At 37.9% G+C, this 22,833-nt stretch overlaps 1 protein-coding gene and 1 pseudogene across 5 annotated transcripts in view; both read left to right on the plus strand.

The window, feature by feature from the left end:
* The window catches only part of LOC129771026 (serine/threonine-protein kinase NLK), a 303,571-nt gene that overhangs the window by 272,188 nt on the left and 8,550 nt on the right, over positions 1–22,833 (plus strand). For all 5 annotated transcript variants that reach the window (XR_008742259.1, XM_055774268.1, XM_055774271.1 and 2 more), the window contains one exon: positions 1–22,833. This exon is cut by the window's right edge and continues 8,550 nt beyond it. Coding sequence is in view for 4 of the 5 variants with exons in the window: in XM_055774271.1 (XP_055630246.1) it covers positions 1–55 (55 nt within the window). In the remaining variant the exon portion in view is untranslated.
* On the plus strand, positions 10,906–11,073 carry LOC129772278 (U4 spliceosomal RNA; annotated as a pseudogene).

The following is a 22,833-nucleotide window of genomic DNA, read 5'->3' on the forward strand; positions in this document are numbered from 1 at the left end:
CTCAACCGTAGCCCACCCATCGGAACTTCCGCCCTCGCCGCACCAATGGGAATGACAGAATGAAGCGATGGCAGCCTGAAATTTGTAAAAAGAAGAAACCCACTTTTGCGCACTGAGCTGGGCGATGTGCGATTTAACGAAAAGTTTAAACCCAAAACCAACACATACCGACACACAGCCAAACATACATTTTTGGAGAAGAAAACAAGCAAAAAACCTCGAGAAAAAAAATCATAAAACATCAAAAAACAAAATATTAATTCGTTGGAAATAAGTGAGAGCAACATAATAATATGTGTGCGCTTGCGGAAACTTGCATCTGGAGGACGAGCCCGGAGAGGATGCTGACACCTGACAAAAAAAACATAGATTTGTGGAAAGGTGTGACGGAAGGAGGAAGCAAGACAAAAATGCTAGTCGTCGTTGCATTAATGCAATGCATCACGCAATGCAATCGCCAATTTGAGTGCGTGGGGCAATCTTTTGCAGAGTTGCAGAGGTAGCCCTTGCGTTTCGCGTACACCTATCCCCCTAACGACGGAAACTAGAAGTTAGTGATTATGTGTGTGGAAATGTTCACTGTGTATCCTTTACCCTTGGTATATCGTGAAATAGTTAAGGTATTCGTGGGAGTAGTAGAGCAAAGTAAGAGGAAATTGACGACAAAAATATGGGCGCGTTCCGTGGTTTGCAGAATTATGCAAATATAATAACCGCTTACTTCATATAGACTTTAGTTTTGCTGTTTTGCTGTATACTACTGTTAGTGTAGAAAAGATTAACTCTGCAAAGTGGAAGGCGAGGAATCAAGCCGAGTATCAACACGAGCGCATTAGCGCTAATGATGGTGAACAAGATCCTATAACATTTAGTAGACAATTTTTTAGTTTTATTTACGATACCGCGAAAGCGGGAATGTAACCTGTAATGTAAATAATTAAGTTGGTGCAAAATAATACTACCTTTAGATAAGATTCATGAGCATTAAGTACTCTCTACCCGCTCAGGTGTGTAATTGTGGCAAATGCAAATCATACATGCGTTTAAAAGTAGTTGTGTTCGATGAAAAACTAAACAAACAAAAAAAAAACAATAAATGTAAGTACCTTCTGATCATGATGTCGGCAAAAGCTTCGACAATATTTTAGTGTGTATGTGTGTGTGTGTGTGTAAGGACATTCTGCAGAAAAGCGTAAAATTCGGCCAAGAAGGCATTATGTTCGTATCATAATGAATTATGCAGAATTATGCATATGTGAAAACCGTTTCATTGATTTTTGGTTTTGGCAAGCTCTTACCAACAACCAATGGCAAAATGCAGGGGAAATAAATTCGAAACGAGCGAGATAATAACGCACACACACACATGATATAACAAACTAAATATTTAATAAAGTAATAAAAACCAGAACTGATTCAGATCCAGGGGTTGCTGCGGATCCGCGCACTGTCCCCTGGATACTACTAGCGATAGATACATAAATGTGTATATTACGTTTCCATTACGTGGTAAGCTGTAGTTTTAAGTTGGGATATACAACACAAACACACACACAACGGAACCGCGCCACCTTTGTAAATAGTTGATTCAGCACAGATTTCACACATCTGGTTTGTGTTTTTTTCTCAACCGTAATATGGGATTCGTTTAAGTGTGTGTACCTTTAGTTTATCCCACTAGGGGAACCGACATTCGTTTTTTTTTTTGCGTCCCGTCATCGTGACCACCACAAAAACTCAACCTCCAATTCCCTCATTCACACTTAAAACGTTATAAGCGGTGTTCAGCGGATTATATAAGATTTACCCGAAATCCGAATTCACCCGAAGTTCATTTACCACACCGAGGAAGAATTAAATTTTCCCATTTTCCCTCAGAGTTTTCCAAAAACATCTGATTGTCACGTTTGGTTGAAATGTGTTTAATTTTTATGAGATCCCCTCCTCCTTCCAGAGGAGGAAGGGATGTCAAACCATCATAGAAATGTTTCTTGTACTCTAAAATCCTTACATTTCAATTTTGGTTTCATTTGCTTTATAATTTTTCGAGTTATGCAGAAATTTGTGTTTCGTTTGTATGGGAGAGAGAGAGGGGAGGAATGTCGAACCACCATAAAAACATTTCTTTCCCCCTAAAACCTCCATATGCTAAATTTGGTTCCATTTACTTCATTAATTCTCTAGTTATGCGTAAATATGTGTTTCATTTTTGCGGGAGCTCTTCCTTCCAGAGGGGAGCGGGGTCACGAACCATCATGAGAATCTTCTTCGGCCCCGAAAACCCAACATACAAATTTTCGCGCCGATAGGTTCCGTAATTTCCAAGTCTACAAGGAACAGACAGTCAGAAATCCATCTATATATAAAGCGATCGCAACAAAAAACCCACTTAAACCATCATCATATCACATGTGACTTAAATGAACAATGTTTGTGAGATGATGGTATTCTTGTTTTGTATTACAACAGTTAATGAAGTATATACACTGAGATTGAAACAACAATGAAGTTAATTTATTCTTAAATTAAAGCTTGTGATGCAAATTAGTGAAATGTATCCATGTTGTTTCATGTCATGAAAAAAAATCCACTTTAAAAATTCATAACAAAAGAAAAACGATGTGATGATGCAAACTTGAGATCTTGAGATCTTGTTCGTGACGCAAGAATTGCCCAGAATAGCCCACAGATTTTCAATAGGGTTCAAATCTGGATTTTGGACATACTATTTCAGAACTTCCATCCGCTTGGACTTGAATAAACCTTCCTTTTTTGGCAGTATGTTTAGGATCATCAGGTTCTGTTGGAAAATGAAGCCTTTGTCTACGCCGGTTTTTGCAACTGATTCGCGAAGATATTTCATTGATGGTGTCACTGTAGGCGTCAGCCGTTGTGATGCCGTTGATTTGAACTAAGTTTTCTACTCCAGCTCAGGCAAAGCAGCCCCAGACTATGATGGTTCCATATCACAGTCCACAAAACACGTTTCCTGAAAGATACCGGCTTGTTGAGATATTTTTTCGCGAACTCTAGCCGTGCTTTTTTATTTTTGGAACTGATGGATGGTAGTTTACGAGCGAACTTGCTCTGCAATCCATGTTCCCTGATCCTGCGGCCGATTGTACGGTCGGATACCTAAAAGCTGGAGGTTTTCCTTGATAGATCGAATGTTTACCGATAGATTTTTCTTGATTTCTCGGAAGATCATTGAATCAGTGCGACGTTTTAGGCACATCTTCTCCAATACCAATAACAAGGATTACATCAATATTTAGTTACAAGATATTGTGAAATTTTCAGTGGTTTTTTCATGTCATACCTGTTTAAATCAAATTTGCATAGAATTTGAAAAATTGCGAATCAAGTTGGAATTATTCAGTGCTATGTTCAATAACGGTTGATAGAAATTTCTATTTGAGAGATTACCTTAGGCATTATTCACATATTTCTAATCATTCAGCTATGAAAAAGTTTCTGAATTCGGATGGATTTTTTTCGTTGCATATAGATCAACTCTGAAAAATCAACAAGTTAATAACAGCGATGTTGCTAACCATAAAACGTAAGGTTTTATAATCAACACTCCTCCTCAACCTCGCTGGAGCTATATCCGATTAATTCTTTCAACGCCTCCAAGTTTCACTGATCCCAGGAGCTTGGTAAAATAGGTCTACTTGTATCCGATCCGTTGAACAGTATGTAACGAAAGGTTATCTATTTATTTCTTGTTAAAGAGAGTTCTCTCATTGCATCTCACTCAATCAGCAAATTTCAAACTGTATATTCTACAAATATCTACGAAATAACTACATTTGCTGGGTGCACACTCAAACACAATAAGTACATGCACCGGGTTCCCCCATACTCACCAAGTGTCTTCTGTCAGTCTGTCATCAATGTCCCACTGGTCGCACCGCCAATCCTCCAGTTGCTCGCGCTGCACCTCGTCGGATTACAATCCGCAGTTGGTTCCCGCTCCACGGATCGTTTCCGTTCCTTCCGGTCTGCTCGGGGCCACCCGCAGCTCCTTGATACCGAGGGGATTCACCTTCCTCCGGCTCGCTAAGCCCGCGGCCATCCGCGGTACTCAAGATCCCGCAGTGATAATCTTTCGACATGCCACGCTCGGAACCACCCCCAGAACACACGATTCCGTAGGGATTTTTCTTTTTTCGGCTTATTTTTCCCGAGGCAACCCGCGACACACACGATCCCGCAGGGATGCACTTTCCTGCTTTTCTTCTCCCGGATTTTTTCTCTCCCGATTGACTTTGCCCGGGTATCCGGCGACATACACGATCGCGAAGAGACACACTTTCTCCGGTTTGTCTTGACCGGAACCGCCTTAGCATGAGCAAATTTGCTCCTCGCACCGGCTAGCACGATTCCGTCGAGAAACACCGCTCCGGGTTTTCTTCCCCGGGGGCTCGCTAACACGTGGCACGCTTCTTTCAAGATAGCGCCGCGAATATCAGGCTCTCATCGAGCATTATAAAAGGCCACAGTAAATGCTCGAACCATTCAATCACTCTTCACTTGATCGTGAGCGATACCATAATCGTCTTATACAGCGCGATTAAATGTGATAATTATCATCGTCGAAAGTACCATCAAGGAACAGGGAAAAGCGGGGCTCTGGCAACCCTATCCCATCCAATGCAAATTGAGCGTAGGCAGCATAAAACAGGGCTCGCGCTTAGGGGGCTCACGTATTGTTTAATGTTTGGAGTCATATATGTTAATATTTGATTACGTTGGATAGTTTTTTTTGGCAAGCGATGTTTGGATACCCATCCGGAAGCTTTCTTGACGATTTGCAATTCAAATCACAGCCGAAGAATCGCGCGGAGCACTTCATTTTGAATTTTAGGTTATGATTTCTATGCTCATGATTTTCTATGCTGGCTACTGAAAGGCGGCCATCTTAGCAATCCCTTGGGGAAAAGAGATCGAACGAAGTCTCTATTCTTCCTCCGCGGAAGTGAGTTACTGTGCGACTGTTATACGCGCACGGTTGGTGATGACAGTATCTGTCATGTAAGTGTTATACTGTACGGGGGCTCTGTGCTGGGTGTTCTGTTTCTTTCGTGTATAATTATTGTTGGTGATTCTTACAAAAAGCGCAACGAATGTTACAAGTATTGAATTGTATCAATGCCATCTTTAACCATATCCTTCACAAAACAGAACCTATTATACGTATTTGGATCAACAGGAAGATCTGTCAACATCTGAAGACGGTAACAAACTTGGATTATCTTCGTTTACCTTAACCGATGCCAAGCGTTCGAAAAATCAAACAGCAACTTCGATAATTTTTCATGGCTTTTGAAAGCAACCATATGGTAAGGTTTGGCATCAAATGATAGCTTAGTCTATTAGATATCGCTTACTGTCAGTTTCATTCAATTTTGTATAACTTTATTGGGCAATCAATTCGAATAAAAGCAACTATGTGCTAATAAAAAACAAAACCTTATAAAATTCAAAACTATGTAAACTTTTCTACAATATTAGTTTGATAAAAGATCACATGTAACCATGTAATCATTGGTTTGAACAGGAACAAAAATGTAGGTTTTGGAGAATGTTTTTGTTTGGCAATTTCGATTTTTTGTCAATTTCTGGAAAACGGAAGAACGGAAAAAATAAGATTTGAGATAGATTGGGGTTTCTGTAACGCCAATAATCAAAATTACACCAATGGCTTCTGTTAATAAAATATTTTTTACAGCTTGTTCGTTAATGGGGTAATAACGAAATGTTTTTCAAATCAGTAACGTAAAACTGGATTTCAATTCCTCCGAGTTCAGTCTCGACCCACAACCTATTGGAAGTCATGCGTGGATTCTCCGAGTATGGAATAGAGACTAAATATGTGCTAACTGCTTGAGGTTCAAATGACCTGTGAAAAAAAATGTTTGAAAAAAACAATCATACAACATGTTACTTTGGTAATAACAGCGATGATGCTAGCTGTAAAGCGTGAGCTACTATGATCAACAAGAGAAAGGGGAAACTAAAAGTCCATCGGAAGCCACAACGCTGGTCTAATCTTTCAGGCAACAACTGATTGAAGTCTGGCTGTACTGAAGTGATCCAGCCAAGTTTTGATTCCTTCACAAGAGCGAAACCGCTTTTCAGAAAGAACTGACGCCATGGATTCTTATAAAAAATAATCCCAGAGAGCAGTGTCTGGGAAATATAACGAGTGAGATAGGACCTCTCACTTCTCTGTTTGTAGATAATTCTCGACAGATCCTCGAACATGTGGTCTGGTGTTGTCATGCTGTAAAATTCGTATATATTCTCTCATTCCGGTCGTTTTTCTTTCGGAACTCTGTGAAGCTCGGGTAAATGTTATATAGCCGCTCACCGCCATGATAAAAAAATAAACACTCAAAAAACGCTTTAAAAACGTAGAAATCCATGATGGTGACGACGACGACAACGACATCGAGTAGATAAAAAAAGCAGTTAATAAGAGGATTGAGAAAAAAAAACTTTCACGAAGATCTCATTATTATTTTTTGTGTCAGATAGAAGTATTAGTTCTTAGTCAAGTTGTGTATCCCTCGCAGCAGCCGGAGCATTTGGGACGGACAATCCTCAAGTCTTTCCGCTGCTACGCTGCGCGTGGGAAACAACAAATGATACGCATGATTCATAGATAATTAAGTTCAATTTACCAGTAATGTTCTCTACTTATATTTCATCTGTGGAAAGAATGGAAGTTGAAAAACCAGCAATGATTGCGAAATTAGAGCCAACTATTAAAGTCATATTTCATGTATATATATTAACAAAAAAACGTCAGATGAGTAGGTAGAGGCGAATGAACTGCAAAGTTTAAAGCCTCTTAAAAACAAAGAAGATAAGATCAGATGAGTAAACAAATTAGGGTTGATAGCAACAGCATCGCAGATACGGATCTTCGGATTCGAGAGTAGCATAAAGTTCGAAATCAAATCTGGTTCCAAATAGTTTTAGAATTCAGGAAATGACTCTCGTCGTGGGTTGAGGGACCCGCCATCTGGCGGGGCCGAATTCCGTAATAAAACAAACAAAAACAAAAGATAAAAAGCTTTACTGGAGCAAGAGGAAAAATGGCTGCGGCACCGGCATCCGCATTTAGCCAAGACACATGCGAACGCATAGAAAGAAAGCATTTGAACCACGTCACCACCGCACTGTGGCGGCGCTACGAACGCTTTGAATGCGTGGAACGAAACGAAACGAAACGAATCGTTTCCTCTCTCCACACCCCCATCAATACGAAACAAGACTTGATTTAGATTCATTTTATATAGAATATCTTTTTTTTTTTGATAAACTAATTTCCAACGAGTCTTTATAGCATTATTATCTCTACGTAAGGTACTTTGTAGCTCATTTTACATTGAGTTATCTGATTGAGATATGAGAAAGAAGAAGAAAAAAGAGGAAACCATCACTGCTGCGTGCGCATGGACTTAGCGATTTTGCTTAGTTGTGTGCATATATTCTATTTTTTGCTTTGACTATAGAAAAAAAACAAAACAAGGAAGTTACGAATAAACATGGAAAAATATGCTCGATTGTGTATTGATAGTTACTAATAGGAGGATGCAAAAGCCACGTCGTGTAGGACAAATAAGAGGAACAACACAAGAAGGCACGTAAAGAGGAGCGGTGTAAAGATAAGTGAACAATGTGTAATTAAAAAACTGTAAAAATTTTATAAAAAAATAGAAAAAAAACAAGAAGCACTTAAAACAGACACAAACACTCACCCGCTTTTTATTTTTATGTCCCATAATTTTGTCTATTTTGCTCGGTTTATCATACTCAATCATTTTCCACCTTAGCATTTGGTTTCCGTTGTCGCTTCTAAAGGTTTTTTCATTGTTTGCGAGGGAGCCTAATTTCACTTCCTGTATGTTGAGTTTTATCGAATTTCATCATACTTTTGTGCGTGTGGAATCCGTAACATATTTTCGTTCGAATGTTTTTTGACCGTTCACGATCTTTTCATGTCTGCAGCCTTCGTTTTACAATCGCCCAATGTTTTACGATTGGATTGAGGTCTTTTTCAATGTAATCGACCCTATTGCCACGGTACCACTGGAGCACCTCTCACGCTTGACAAATCTGGCCAAAATTTCAACGGACCTTTGTGAGTCCTAATTAACGGCTCCATCCGTTTCTGCAGGCTTTCTTACCAATAAATTTTCGAGTCTGTTGTCTTGTTTGTGACAGGAACCTTGGTTTTCCATCCACAGCTGCAAATCGCTTGCCATATCAAGAACTTCCTGGTGACTTTTCTTCAGCGTTCTGTTTGAGTGCTTGCAGACACGGAAACTACAATAACCTCACATACGGTTTCTCCGGATGGTACTTGTGTTAGGGTTATGTTTTTCGGTGATGTCCTAGTCAGAGAGTCCTGGGTTCGTCCTTATTGTTCTCAATACCTTCAACCTCAGTTTACGATCGTAAATTCCACTACGGCGCGTTCTCTGATCCATCCTAACAGCAGTTGTATGTTCACTAGGGTGCCAATGAAAGTATGGGAAAAAATCGACCCTAAAATTTCACAATGTTACCCAAAAATGTTCACCACCTCGAAAATACACCCTATGCAAAATATCAGCTCAATCGGACTTAAGGGATAGTGGCGCAAAGCGGTCGAAGTTTGAGTTTTTTGAAAATCAGAAAATCACCCATTGGGGGGAGTACAGGAAATCGGGATTTTCGAAAAAAATGTTTGATGCCAAATGCTTTAAAATTGCATAAAACGTCGAGATCTAGCGTAATCTCAATTTTTTGACGTAGGACTACGTCTTTCATTTCTATACTAGGGGGTAAATTCAGAGTTTTGAAAACGAAAGCGTTACGCCGGAGACCGAGATTTTGAGCGTTAATAGCTCCCAAACAATTGAACGAAATGGTATGATATATACTTCACTCGAAAGAAAAAATGTCTGCGCGTTATATGCTTGTCAGTTTTGATCCAAAAACTTGTTTCAATAGGCCTAAAATTGCTTCCAAAACAGTCTATTGAAATCACACCAATCGGTATATAAGTGAGTGTCGCTCGGAGATCCACTCTGTTATGATTACGCAACGATTGAGGTACGATCGCTAGAATGAATGGATGTTTCCCTAACACAGACTTTGAAATCATGAAGCCTAGGGAAATCGACATTACAAAATAGATGCGAGCTGCGGGTACTTTTGTACTCGCTTGCGTTTCTGCAAATTGTAATGTTTCCCTAACACAGATTTCTAAAACATGGAGCCTGGGGAAATTGGCATTGCGAAATAGATGCAAACTACGGGCACTTTTGTACTCTCTTGCATTTTTGCAAACCGGAATTCGTTAGGAATTGAACCGGCATTGAAGATACATTCAAGTCGGCAATACTTTTATACCACATGCATTTTTACAGTCCGGAATTCATTTTGCTAACACGGCCTACAAAAGCGGGTACAGATTAGGATTGGGCGATCTTCATAAAAAGATCGATCCTATCGAATCGATTTTCCAATCGATCTTTGTCGAATTGATTTTTGAAAAATTAAAAGCTTTTTTTGATTTATCTGTTTATTCTATATGAATGCTGTCGTTTCTTTGAACAGGGAATACAAATTTCATATTTCTATTCAAATATCAAAAGAATTTTGTTTTGTTTCTCAGCATGTGGCCCACAGGGCATTCATCTTGTGCCATCAAGTAATCGTTTTGTTTGAAAAGGTAATTGAAAAAGTATTATTAGAATTTCATCAACCGCCCAGAACTCAGCTGACAATGATCCCATAAAAGCCAATCGTACCATATATCTGTCATTTAGTCGGAGCCGATTCTTGATTTTGGCGCCAGATCTAGAAAACAACCTTTCGCCTGTTATTGATGTCAACATCAGGTTCAGGGATCTTATGCGCAATCGGTTACAATTCATCCCCTCAGTAGCTGCTGCTAGTTCTGTCTCTATTAGCATTTGTACAAAAGTAAATCGTAGAAGGAGCAATTCAAATGTTTAAAAATCGATGTGTACTGAAAAACAAATCTACTAAAAGATCAAAAAGATCGAAAGCAAAAAAATCGATTTTCTCGAGCATAAAAGATCGATCCAAAAAATCGGAAATCGGAATGGAAAAGATCGATCTTCTAAGAATCGATCCGAGATCGCCCAATCCTAGTACAAATACAACGCCAGAGATTATGGGAATTGGCTTATTTTTTTTTTTATTTTTTTTTATAGAGACTTTGCCTAATGTGGCATTCGCCTCTGTATATTGATTAAATTTTGTGAGTTTACAGTAATTCATATATGATTGCACAGTTTGATGTCTTTTAAAAATTTCAGTACTTTTTTTTCATTCTGTTGTTGTTACTCAAGATATCCCTTATATTGTTTGGTAGTCCGTTTCGTCTCCTTTCAATAGCGTATTTACAGCAATCGTGTAGTATATGGTTCACAGTGATTGGTTTGCTACAGATGTCACACATCGCGGGAGGTTTCCTCTCGAACAGATACTTTTTGTTGAACCAAGTATGTCCCAGACGCAATCTGGTCAGGACTATTTGCTCTCGCCTAGTTTTTCTGTCTTTCCATCTCGTTATGGTACCTTTAATGAGTTTTTGACCTCTCGTATCTGCGTTGTTCCAGATAGATTGATGTTTTTGCCACAAAATCCTTCTACACCAGCTAACTACATCTCGTGCGAGAACCGAGGGACAAATCAACTCCGCATTTCGTCCTTCGCGAGCCATGTCATCCGCCTTTTCGTTCCCGTCGATTCCCTGGTGACCAGGAGCCCAGCATAGAAATTGACTTAAATTGGGATTTGTTTGCAATTGAATTCGTAAATAGTTTCATTCATTCACTAGTTCAATCAATAATTTAATCAATACCCACAAAAGATAGCTCTGCGCAGCGGTGATATCATACCCAATGAGGAACATCCGAGGTGGGATTATTGCTAATTGAAGAAATACAATTGATTACTAAGTCAACGGAAGTCCTACGTCAACCTTGCGGCTATATCATAGGTATAACCCATCCATAGTTTTTTTGTCAGAAATCGACATTTTATTATGGTTTTGGATACCAATAAAAATAGTTTTCTAGATTTTTCATTCGGAACTTGCTGCGAAATATTGATTTGTACGATAATATACTCTACGCAAAATATAAGCTAATTCTAACTGAATTTATTAGTGTCACACACGTTTAAACCCTGATTTTCGGTGTCCTTCGTTTTTCAAAAAATAAATGAAATTCGAATGAGCTAATATTTTGCATAGGGTATATTATCGAACAAATCAACATTTCGCAGCAAATTCCGAATGAAAAATCGAGATAACTATTTATATTGGCACGCAAAACCATAATATTCGTTTCGTATTCCGAAAAAAACGATGTCCCAGAGTATCGAGTCATAAAAATTTTCTCTCTCGGTAAACGTAATATAATTATGATTTGCACTTATTTATAAAACGGTTTTATCTAAGTTGAAACATTTGTATGTTTGTGACTTTGTAACATGTTTGTCTGTAGCGATGACCCACATTAATAGAAATTTAACCCCCTTCCTATTGACTGATTGATCTGAAATTTAGAACACATCTTTATCTCTGGTGTCATTATGAAACTGCGTATTCCATGATCCTGGAAATCCAAGATGGCGGCCGCTACAAAATAGCGGATTACCTATTTTCTCAGAACCCCATCAATATGTATATCAAATGAAAAGGATTGACTAGTAGAACACAGTTAAATGCAAATCCAAAATGGCCGCCACCACAAAAAGGTGCCATATACATTTTTTCCAAAAACCTCATCAATATGGGTACCAAAAGAAAGTTCTCGATTAGTAGAACATAGTAAATCATGAAAAATTCAATTCCAAGATGGCCGCAGTCCCCAAACAACTAATTACTTTTTAAATGGTTTCATTCAGCTTGACCTGTTTCTATGTATGTTTGAATGTTTGTAAGGTTGTCCCACATTAATAGTTGCCTGTTGACTGATTGATCTGAAATTTGGAAGACAGCTTTAATTCTACTGTCATTATAAAACTGCGTATCCCATGATCTTGAAAAATTCAATTTGGTCGTCGCTAAAAAATGGCTGAATGACTTGACTTGAAGAACACGATAAATTCAAAAAGGTCGCCGCCACTAAATGGTCGACTATGTATTTTTTTGCAATCCCCGCAATATCGGTATCAAATGAAATGATTTGACTAATAGAATACAGTACGAGGTATGGCTATTAACACATTAAGGACCGCACGTTTTGGGGCAAACTTGAACGCTTCATTTTTTCGGCTTCCACGAATGGGATCGTTTCCTTCGATGTGGATGAGACGAAAGCGAGTCATCGGTAGGCCTTGTTGGATTCTTGGCAAACCAAGGATTTAACCTTCAAGTGTAGAAAACACGGGTTATTTCGTGATCCATCCGTAACGGATGGAATGCGAAACACGAGAAATCTCGTGAGCGGTCCGCAATATGTTAAATAACGAGACTGTTTACGAAAATGGGGTTATATTCTACATCTTTCCATACGTTTTTTCCATTGTTCGAAGCAGTGCTGGAACTCTTCTTTTGTGATGGCGTTCAAAAGCCGCGTCGATTTTTCCTTCGCCTCCTCTACGGCCTGAAATCAGGTACCTTTCAACACGGATTTGATCTTGCTTCTGCGAGCAGTGCGTTATGGGCAGGTGCGTTGTTGTTCGTTTTTTCGTCACATATGATTTCCGACGCCGCGCACTACAAACCACGTTCCATTCAAACCACTGCTGCTCGCAAACTACTATAGTGACAAAAACGTGTTTTCGTACGTTTATAGCAGACACTTCAAGCTACCGAACGCACTATTCGTTTTTTTCCCCCACCCCTCTAGGGAACCCTCCAGACGCGCAGTCTCATTATTTAATAGCCATACCTCGTACATCATGAAAATATTCCGAAGAACAATAGGTAAGAAATAATCAATGGATTACCATTATCCACAGTTAGTTGTTTCATCATATATCCCATAATTTTAGTTAAGTCTCATCATTTCCCTAGATTAATGAAGAAACGGATGTGATAACTACTAAGTGCTACTTGTCTAATTATTTCCTAGCTTTTAGTACATTATACCGTTTAACTAAAAAGTTTTTTTGACGTGGGACTACGTCTAACCGGAATATATGGAGGGTAAAATGAAAACCTAAACACAGAACATGCAGAAAAAAATGAAAGATTTCGAATGCTTGTAGCTCGAACATTTCGTACTGGATAGGAGAGATGTTTGCATCACTTGATAGGGAATATTTCTACGCATCTATCGTAACTAACAAAATGTTGTTTTTCATTAGATACACAATTGAATAACTGTAAAATATTAGGCGTTATCTAAACGCCCTAACTGCATCGTTTTGATTGGCCCGATTTACGGTTTCCCTAACACAGCCATCAAAACCAAGCAGCCTTGGGGAAATCGGCATTGCAAATACATGAAAGTAGGGGGACTTTTGTTCTCATCGAAAAATGTTCCCTAACACAGACTTTAAAACCAAGCAGCGAAATCGGCATTGCAAACACACGAAAGAGCCTAGAGGCGAGTGAACTGAAAAGTTTAAACCCTCTTAAAGCCAAAAAGAAGAAAAAGAACACACGAAAGTAGGGGGAGCTTTTGTTCCCACCGAAATGTGTTCCCTAATAGAGATTTCTAAACCAAGGTGCCTGGAGAAATCGGTATTTCAAATTCATGCAAGTCGGGGGTATTTTTGTTCCGACTGGAATGTGTTTCCCTAACACAGACTTCAAATCCATGAAGCGTGGGGAAATCGGCGTTGCGAATTCATACAAATCGGGGGTATTTTTGTTCCGACTGGAATGTGTTTCCCTAACACAGACTTCAAAACCGAGGTTTCTGGGGAAATTGGCTCTGCAAATAAATGCAAACTGCGAGTACTTTTGTCCTCGCTTGCCTTTGTGCAGTGTGGAATATGTCTGTCCTAACATGATCTTCTAAACTTAGGAAGCTGGGAAAATCGTGCAGCCACTGAAGCGAATGAACTTCCCAGTTTCAAGCAAATTCGAGATTCGAGAAGTATGTACACTTTTGGGATGTAAACTTCAGAGGGAAATGTAAAATAAAATAATCGTTTGATAATTTTTTTTTTGTCTTTATTGGAAAGATTTTCAGTCTTAGGCTGGTTCATCAAACGTTTGATAATTCTTCCGTACATATATTTTGTTCTAGTCATCATACCAAACGTAAAAGGTCCGTCATTAAAGTTACTTGTAACGAAGAACACAATAAATGAATTGACTTTACACGGCATTTGTTCATTTTTTTCACTCACAGAGCAAATATATTGAACTCAATTGAATTTGGAAACTGTTTCATTCAATCAAGAATTTAATCAATACAAACGAATGATTGCTAAGCTAAGGTAGTTCCACGTGAACCTTGCGGTTATATCATAGATATAACCCACTCATTTTTTTACTTATTTTATTTTCTAGTTTTTAGTAAATTATTTGTATCATTAATATAATTCTCTACATTAAAACCATTAAAAAAAAATTTTTTTTGAATTTTTATTTCTTACCTAACTTTTTTCGGAATATTTCGATGATAAACTGTATTCTATCAGTCAAATCATTTCATTTGATACCAATATTGAGGAAAAAAAAATACAAAAATACATACACCGTGACCATTTTGTGGCGGTGACCTTTTCGAATTTATGTTGTTCATAATGTAGTGTATTTTCCAAGTCAAACCATTCAGCCAGAGATTACAATTAGAGGGATGTTCCAACTTTCAGATCAATCAGTCAATAGGAACGAGGTCAATTTTCTATCAATGTGGGACAATTTTACAAACACTCAAACATACGTACAAAAAGGGCAAGCTGAATGAAACCATTTAAAAGTAATTGTTTAATTGAGAATTGCGGTCATCTTGGATTAGATTTTTCATGATCTACTGTGTTCTACTAGTCAAGTCCTTTCATTTGATACCCATATTGGTGGGGTTGTGAAAAAAATATATATGGCGCCATCTTGTGGTGGCGACCATTTTGGATTTGCATTTTTCATAAATAACTGTATTCTACTAGGCAAGCCCTTTCATTTGATACCCATATTAATAGGGTTCTGATAACACGCAACTTACTCAGCTTGAACAAGGCAGATTTGAGTACATTACCCGGTCTATTGACCGGACACTATCCGAGCAGGTATCACCTTAAAAATATCGGAAAACTGGCAGATGATAACTGTCGTTTCTGCAATTCCGAAGCTGAGACTTCGGAACATTTACTGTGTCAATGCAGTACACTAATTCAGCGAAGACTGCGAATTCTTGGAAAGGGCATTCTTATGCCTAACGAGATTTGGTCTGCTGAACCAAAACAGGTAAGGAACTTCATAAAGGAAGTCATACCTTCGTGGGGGGATATGCAAAGTACTGGTGCGACTATCACTCACTTATTCCCTGAGTGATGGAACGAACTGACACTGCATACATAGCAAGCTGCAGTGCACTACAATAGATCAAACTAATGGTCGCAGTGGTACAATGCTCCTACAGAAGAAGAATGGAGTTCTGAGAAAATATGTAATCCGCCATTATGTAGTGGCCACCATCTTGGATTTGCATTTTTCATAAATAACTGTATTCTACTAGTCAAGCCCTTCCATTTGATACCCATATGAGCTATTCAATATGGAATTATTATACAAATTATTCAAATTTTCCGAAAATCATATATAAAATACTCCGGATAATCGAGTCCGACCTGTATTTGCAACCGGTCATAGTAGATACGCCTACTATGACCACTGCTTTGAAATGAACTGTGCTTCCGGATCCTAACTGCCTTTGCTCTTCTCAGTCAAATTAAATCTAATGATATGGAAAAAAGCCATCAACCTTCTGTTGATTTAACAGTTCTTCCCAATTTTAGCTGGTTGTGTGTAATCCAAGAAGTTAAGACATCGGGCATTATCATTGAAATCAACTCGATAAGAATTTTCATCGTTGGGCGTGGTACACGAATTCTTCTTATTCTTAAATGGCACTAACGTTTCCAGAGGAACTTCGCCGTCTCAACGTATTGTTACTGGCGCTATTTTTTAGTAGTACTCAGTTGAGATTTCTATGCCAAATAACACGCCTTGAATGTATTCTGAGTGGCAAGCTCTAGAATACGCGTGAGTCCGAGTCCGAGAAAATTTGTCTAACGAAAAATTTCCCCGACAAGAACGCGAGTCGAACCCTGAACCCCTGGCATGTTAGGTGTGACGCTAACCGCTCGGCCACGGGAGCACAATTGAACTTTGAACTTGTTGGTGATCCTGAATAGAACGATGGCGCCTTAATTTTACGTCCGTGTTCGGGAACACATTCCGATCACCACAAAAGCGAGCATTTATCCATTGGAGAATTTGAAAATTTTGAAGATCTAAAAACATTTTAGTAAAGTTGCATCCAAGTGAGTGACATATGATAATATAACACGGTCTTGAAGCTTTTGTGATAATTTTGACAAATGCGGAAACTGTGAATATTCTCTTCTGCTTAAATTTAGGTTTGTAAGTTTTGTCAGAAAGGCCGATATTATTGATATTGGGCCCTATCATAGAAATCGAATCGAGGATTCGATACAATCACTATCACTGTCACACCGAGTAAAATCTGGAATTATAGAAATCGAGGAAAACAGCTCGATTCGTTACTCTGCTCGAATGTCAGTGGCAGTAATGAAATATTTTGAAATGAGTTTGAAATGTTTCACAAAGCACTATAGAAAGGATGCCAGATCTTTTTTTGAGACATCGGCTATGAAAATTATAAATATCTATATTTCCAAAAGTGTTAATATGGTTGTGTTTTGGAGAAAACTGATATTCCCTTTACGAATAAAGCTTAATGGGTGTAATGCATGCATGGATGTGTAATAAAAACGACTTCATGGAACAATTTGCTGTACAAAAAATATAATTATTAGAAAATGAACTTTTTCATGTATTTTCACAACTGCAATCGATGGAATTCCGTAAGGAGTCACGCATGAATTCCACTTTTTTTAGCAAAACAATTTTTTTTTCATGTAATTTTCTTTTAGATTTCTCGTTGTAGCGGCGCCAATAGCTTTATTGTATTGAACCACCACCTGTGGCCCTAAATTCTCGCTTGTTGTGTGCTAGTGTTTTCTTTACCTTTCACCTCATGTCAATCCAAATCTGTAATTTAAAAAAAAAATCATTATTGTTTTGCAAGACATTTCAGCTTTAGCAAATGGTATAGAAAGTTTGGTATAGTATAGCAATAAAAAAGAAAATTACTGACAAAAGTAACACGTACTAATGTACGCTAGCAGGAATAAGCAATTTTTAGGTAGGGAATACGGTTGATAGTAATTCAAAGAATATGATAAAATTTACTTATGAAGTTATATGTATCGTAGAAGAAATACTTACTTTCTGCCATTCTGAACCAAGATTGGTGGTCTCAGTGTATCAATCTCCTCACTGAATTCCTCCCACTTTTCCTTAACAGGGATTCTATTTGAACTGCCTTCAAAAAAAAAAAAAAATCGAGCAATGTTTACATTCGCTTTCATTGGTTCAACGAGTCGTGCTGGTGGGGATTTGTCTGTCCACTCATTTTCAGCCACTGAAATATGCGGTGGAAGTAAATTCTGCATTGTAATTTACAACGTGATTAATATAAATAATGATGGATTGAACACTTACCTTGTATATTGTGTTGAAAATTGCATATATTTAAGCGTTTCTGAAATGTTTCCCAAGGGAAAGTATCAGGGACGCAAACCAAAACAAAATAATTCTCTGAAGATACACTGAGAGAAATAATTAGTAAATATAACGAATTTTTTGGTAAATACTACCAATCTATAGTCATTTTCGACCGTACTAATAAACACATATGTCAAGCAGAACCATGATTTGGAAGCCCAATATCGGCTACATTTTCTCGCCGAAAATGCACGTATCAGAATTATATCCTTATTATACCTCCGTATTGCCTTATGGGAACAATGAAAATGGTTAATACGCGCTTTTCTCACCAGTTTTCAGATATGACAATATCCAAGCTTACTAATGTTATCGAGTAAAATATACTAATCTCTGGTAGGGATGCGGGTTTGTTGACAATATATACAAAAAATTTGTACATTCTACTAATTTTGCATTACCAAATGTATTTGGTAGTTTTCGACCGAGGATTTTTCTAAGTGTATGCAAAAAGCGAACCAAACAACTCGAAAATTTCTGACACTTGCATCGATAGCCATCACTCGCTCGGTGCTATCGAATTGCTCGATTTGTATAATAGTAAAAAAGAGCTAACGAGCAAAATTCTTATCGCCTCGATTTCTATAATAGGGCCCATTGTTTCAATCAAGTTGAAATCGTCACCCTGTTGCAGTTGAAACACAAATTCAAAAAAGCTAAAAATCCTGCAGGAGATTCCAGCGTGTAGAAGTAACCGAGTCAAGATTTTTTCGTTTTTCTCATATAGCTGAGCAAATAATCGAGTGTTCGAGTGTACAGATCCTGTACGGTACAGATTACAGATTTTCGTCAAAAAGTACAGATTGGTACAGATTTTTCCGCGTGTGAAATTTCTCTCTTTTTTTGGTCAGTATTATTACTTGAAATCACTCATTACATTCACCTGAGAATAAATTTCATTACTTGAAAATAAATTCATAGTAAAAATTGCGCCCCGATGGCGTTAATACGTAAGTATTTGTAGTAAGTAAATGTAGACATAAAGTTAGTAAGCAAATATAAAATTTTGTAGTAAATAAATGAGTATTTTTTCATGCTTCATGATTTTCCTCTACGATGAAAATTTTCGTTGGTACAGATTTTTTGAAGAAAAAGTACAGATGAGAAAGATTTCTTCCCCTTCTGATACAGATAAAAATGTGGCAACACTGCTCATAACATATAGTAAAGACTGATGCGATCTAGGGCTCAGATTTTTTGGTACAAAATGTTGTCTGTGAAACACGCAGTGAATGGCCAGTACCTTACGTAGTATATATACCAGGTGAAACAATCATATGAAATGCACTTTCAGCCATATTGGAATTGCTGTCGGTATTGTTTACAAACAGTTGCCGGCAGCTCTCTACAAACTGCCACGACGCTTATTCGAACGATGCTTACTATGTTCTGCTTTCGCGAATTTATGTGAAAAAGAAGGGATGATTTTGTAGAATTTCATTCTCATCCAGTTCATCCACTACTCTCGCATGTGAAAATGCAATAATGGCGTATCCTAGCAATAACAAAACAAACAACCCCCGCTCCACAAACCGTAATCCCCTTCTTATTGAAGTGATGATGTTGCTTCACCTGTTATACATTTATACAAGCGCCTTGGTTGTAACCTGGAGTTTGCTGTAAAACCATGATGGTAAACTACTCGTACACTCAAACACATTATCTGTTCACTCAAACACGAACCTGTTCACGTTTTTTTACTTGCCGAATTTTTCATCTTGTACTTTTTGTACTTTTTTATTTTCATCTCGTCACGTTTTCGTCACGATGAGTGCATCGTCTTGTTGAGTTTTTAAAATGTACAGCAATAATATTTTCTACTAAGTTATTAGACATTCTAAGGGTTACCACATATACAGAATATTCTGTATTTTACAGATTTTTCGCCAAATTTCAGATACAGAATCTGTATACACAGAATTACAGATTTTCTGCAAAGATACAGAATTTGAAGATATTTTTTTTCAAATTAAAATCAAAATGTTCAATTAATTACAGTTATTTTTTTTCTGTCTACCTTCTTACTAATAAACATTGTTAATTTTTACCATTGATTCATGAAGCTATGTACCTTGATTTATAAAAATGCTAAACCATATGAAATGTCATCTCACTTCTCCATTCCTGCTAAGGATGTTTTTGGGGCACTTTTTGATAATAATTTGATAATCCACATTCATCAGCGTGTGTTGAGTGACTATTCTTGCTTCACAATGCCAACAAAACAAAGTTCTGAAATCGGTTGGCTTTCATAATGATGGACTCTATTTTGAAGGCAAAGAACTATGCATCGGCTCAAGGAGGAGCCTTTTTTATGATTTTTGTTGTTGTATTGATACGACTTAAGCAAACCATAAATAAGAACAATAAATTCAAATTGAAAATAAACCATTTCCATTTTTTCCGTTAGTTTTATGATACAGATTTATTCAGAAAATTTTAGAGGATCAAATGTGGCAACCCTGGTCATTCTCATAACAGGGTTGTTCACGTAACACAACTTATGGAGCACCTTGAAAATTTCAAATAAGAACTTGTGTTATAGGGGTCGAAATTCAGACCCCGTCGAACTCCAAAATCAATTTTCGTTTCTGTCGACCCCTGGAAAACCGAAATCGACCCCAGGGGGTCGATATCGTCCACTTTGAGAAACCCTGGTTTAGAAGCTGACGGGAACCTAAAAGTAAAATAGTTGAGGGCCTGTTGGTTTCTACTGCTGAGAAGCACGCTATCAGTTCTTCATTTTTTTCATCATTTAACGGACATTCGTGATGAGTTCAGACCTTGGTTGAATAAACTTATTCCTCTCGCGATCGATCCATATTACCCGCTCTACGCTTCATATATTACAAACCTGTCCATATTACCCCCTGGTATATGTCCATATTACCCGCATCGAAGAAAATGTTGTACTTTTCGGTCTGGTCCAATTTCAGAAAAAAAACAGGAAGTGGGTTATATCTGCGGTATAACCGCAAGGGTGACGTAGGACTATCGTTGATTTAATGACCATTTGTTTCAGATGCATTTGAATAAATTCTGAATGAATGAATACATAAATATTTGGGGGACTTCGAAAACGTTGGAAGCACAATATTCAACAAAAGAAGCAATCACACAAAAGTTGTATAATAGATAATACACTAGCTGACCCGGCAAACGTTGTTCTGCCATATAATGTATTATTTCTAGAGAATATTTTGGTTGGTAAAAATATCGAATATACTTCAAGAGAGTTTATATGATATCGTTCAGATCTGTCAAATTGATCTGAATGATGATTTTGATGAATTTTCCCTTTTTATTTTAAATATCCTTATATATAAAGATATGCATAGTCAATTTTTTCGAATTTTTTCAATCATCTCAAATATTTTCCAAAGTACTCTATCAGTCTAATTTAGGTGAAGACAAACTCATAAAATAAATGGACGACGTAGATCTGATCAGCCGTTCTCCCGTGATGATGAGTTATACGTACGTGGGGAAAACTCTCTTTTATATATAAAGATTGCCTGTATTGTGATATAATTTGTATTCCATTTCCAATAGACAAAATATCTGTTGCATCGAATTTTTGCGTTCGCTCATCCTTTCTCATAACACCCATTTCTCGTTTGAGAAATTGTTGAGTGAACATCGTTTGCCAGTGCACGTAGAGCGGGGATTCCTTCTTAAGGTTCATTGCACCTCTAATAAATTGCGAAAGACCTGGTCTTACGTTGATCGCACTTGATTGAAAAATCACAAAACCAAATTTATTTGGTCGCAGTGTTTTATGGATGGAAAACTTTAAAATAAACTCTTTCGCTTGAATGTATTTTTCGATTCCAAGGGGAACTAGCAGATTATTTTTCACCAACGATTACATCTTTCCGGAATCTTCTCGATGTTGAACAGCAACCAAATGAAAAGAATTCCGCGCGTGTATGTGTGTGTGTGTGTGTGTGGCGGTTGCTCCGATGCCTCAAGCGGAACCGTTTGTCGATGCTGATACTCTCTTGGTTGCCTTTTCAGTGGCATCACTCTCCTCCGGATGGATTCCCTTCTGGCCTAAGATGCACAAACAGGCTCTTGGTGACACCGTTCATCAGCGCTTTCATGATGAACGAAGTTAGCTTCACCACAACAGCGACAACATGCTCCAAACGCTGTTCAATTATAACTGAGTGGTTTTCCGAGCGGCGCTCGCTTATATACCGATTGGTGATTTCAATAGCCTGTTTTGAAAGCAATTTTGAGGCTATTGAAAAAGGGTTTTGGGTCAAAAAGTAACAAATATATAACGCATAGACATTTTATTTTTCGAATGAAGTGTTTATCATACCATTTCGTTCAGTCGTTTAAGAGCTATTAACGCTCAAAATCTCGGTCTCCGGCGTAACGCTTTCGTTTTCGAAACTTTTAAATCCCGGTATAGAAAAGAAAGACGTAGTCCTACGTCAAAACATGAAAAAATTCTTTTTCGTAAAAACAGTACATTGAATTGCAAGAAACTGCATCAAAGTTTTGGGAAACATGAGTTTCCAAAGGTATAATTGAAGTTCTCCTTAACGTGTCCATTTTACCCCCACCTCCCCTATATGTTTACTTCTTCTTATGATCGGAGGTTGTGATGAGACGACGCAACATCAAGATTGTACGATGTGCTGAGTAGAACTTGCTGTTCAAATGTTTCCAACGATTTATTGATCTCTTTCGCAAAATAGGGTCGAGTGTGATAATACTACAAAATTACTCAATAGTATCATTGTGTCCATTTCGCTGTGCCTATGGCTCTCAAGATTTTCTCTAAGAACCCATTAACGTAACGGGTAACGGGCTTACAGCCTATAATCCAATAATAATAATAATAATAAATAATAACCCATTCTTCGGGCTCTGTTCTGTATTTCCAGTCGAGCAGCTCGACTCAAGTCCAATAACCGCCAATCGAGTCTGGAATCGCTCATTGCAGAAGACGACTATCATTGAAATGTCTAACCATGCAATGTCTTCACCATGGCTCTATGGCCTATAAGAAT

This window comes from Toxorhynchites rutilus, chromosome 2, assembly GCF_029784135.1.
Source record: "Toxorhynchites rutilus septentrionalis strain SRP chromosome 2, ASM2978413v1, whole genome shotgun sequence".
In the NCBI taxonomy this organism is placed as follows: domain Eukaryota; kingdom Metazoa; phylum Arthropoda; class Insecta; order Diptera; family Culicidae; genus Toxorhynchites; species Toxorhynchites rutilus.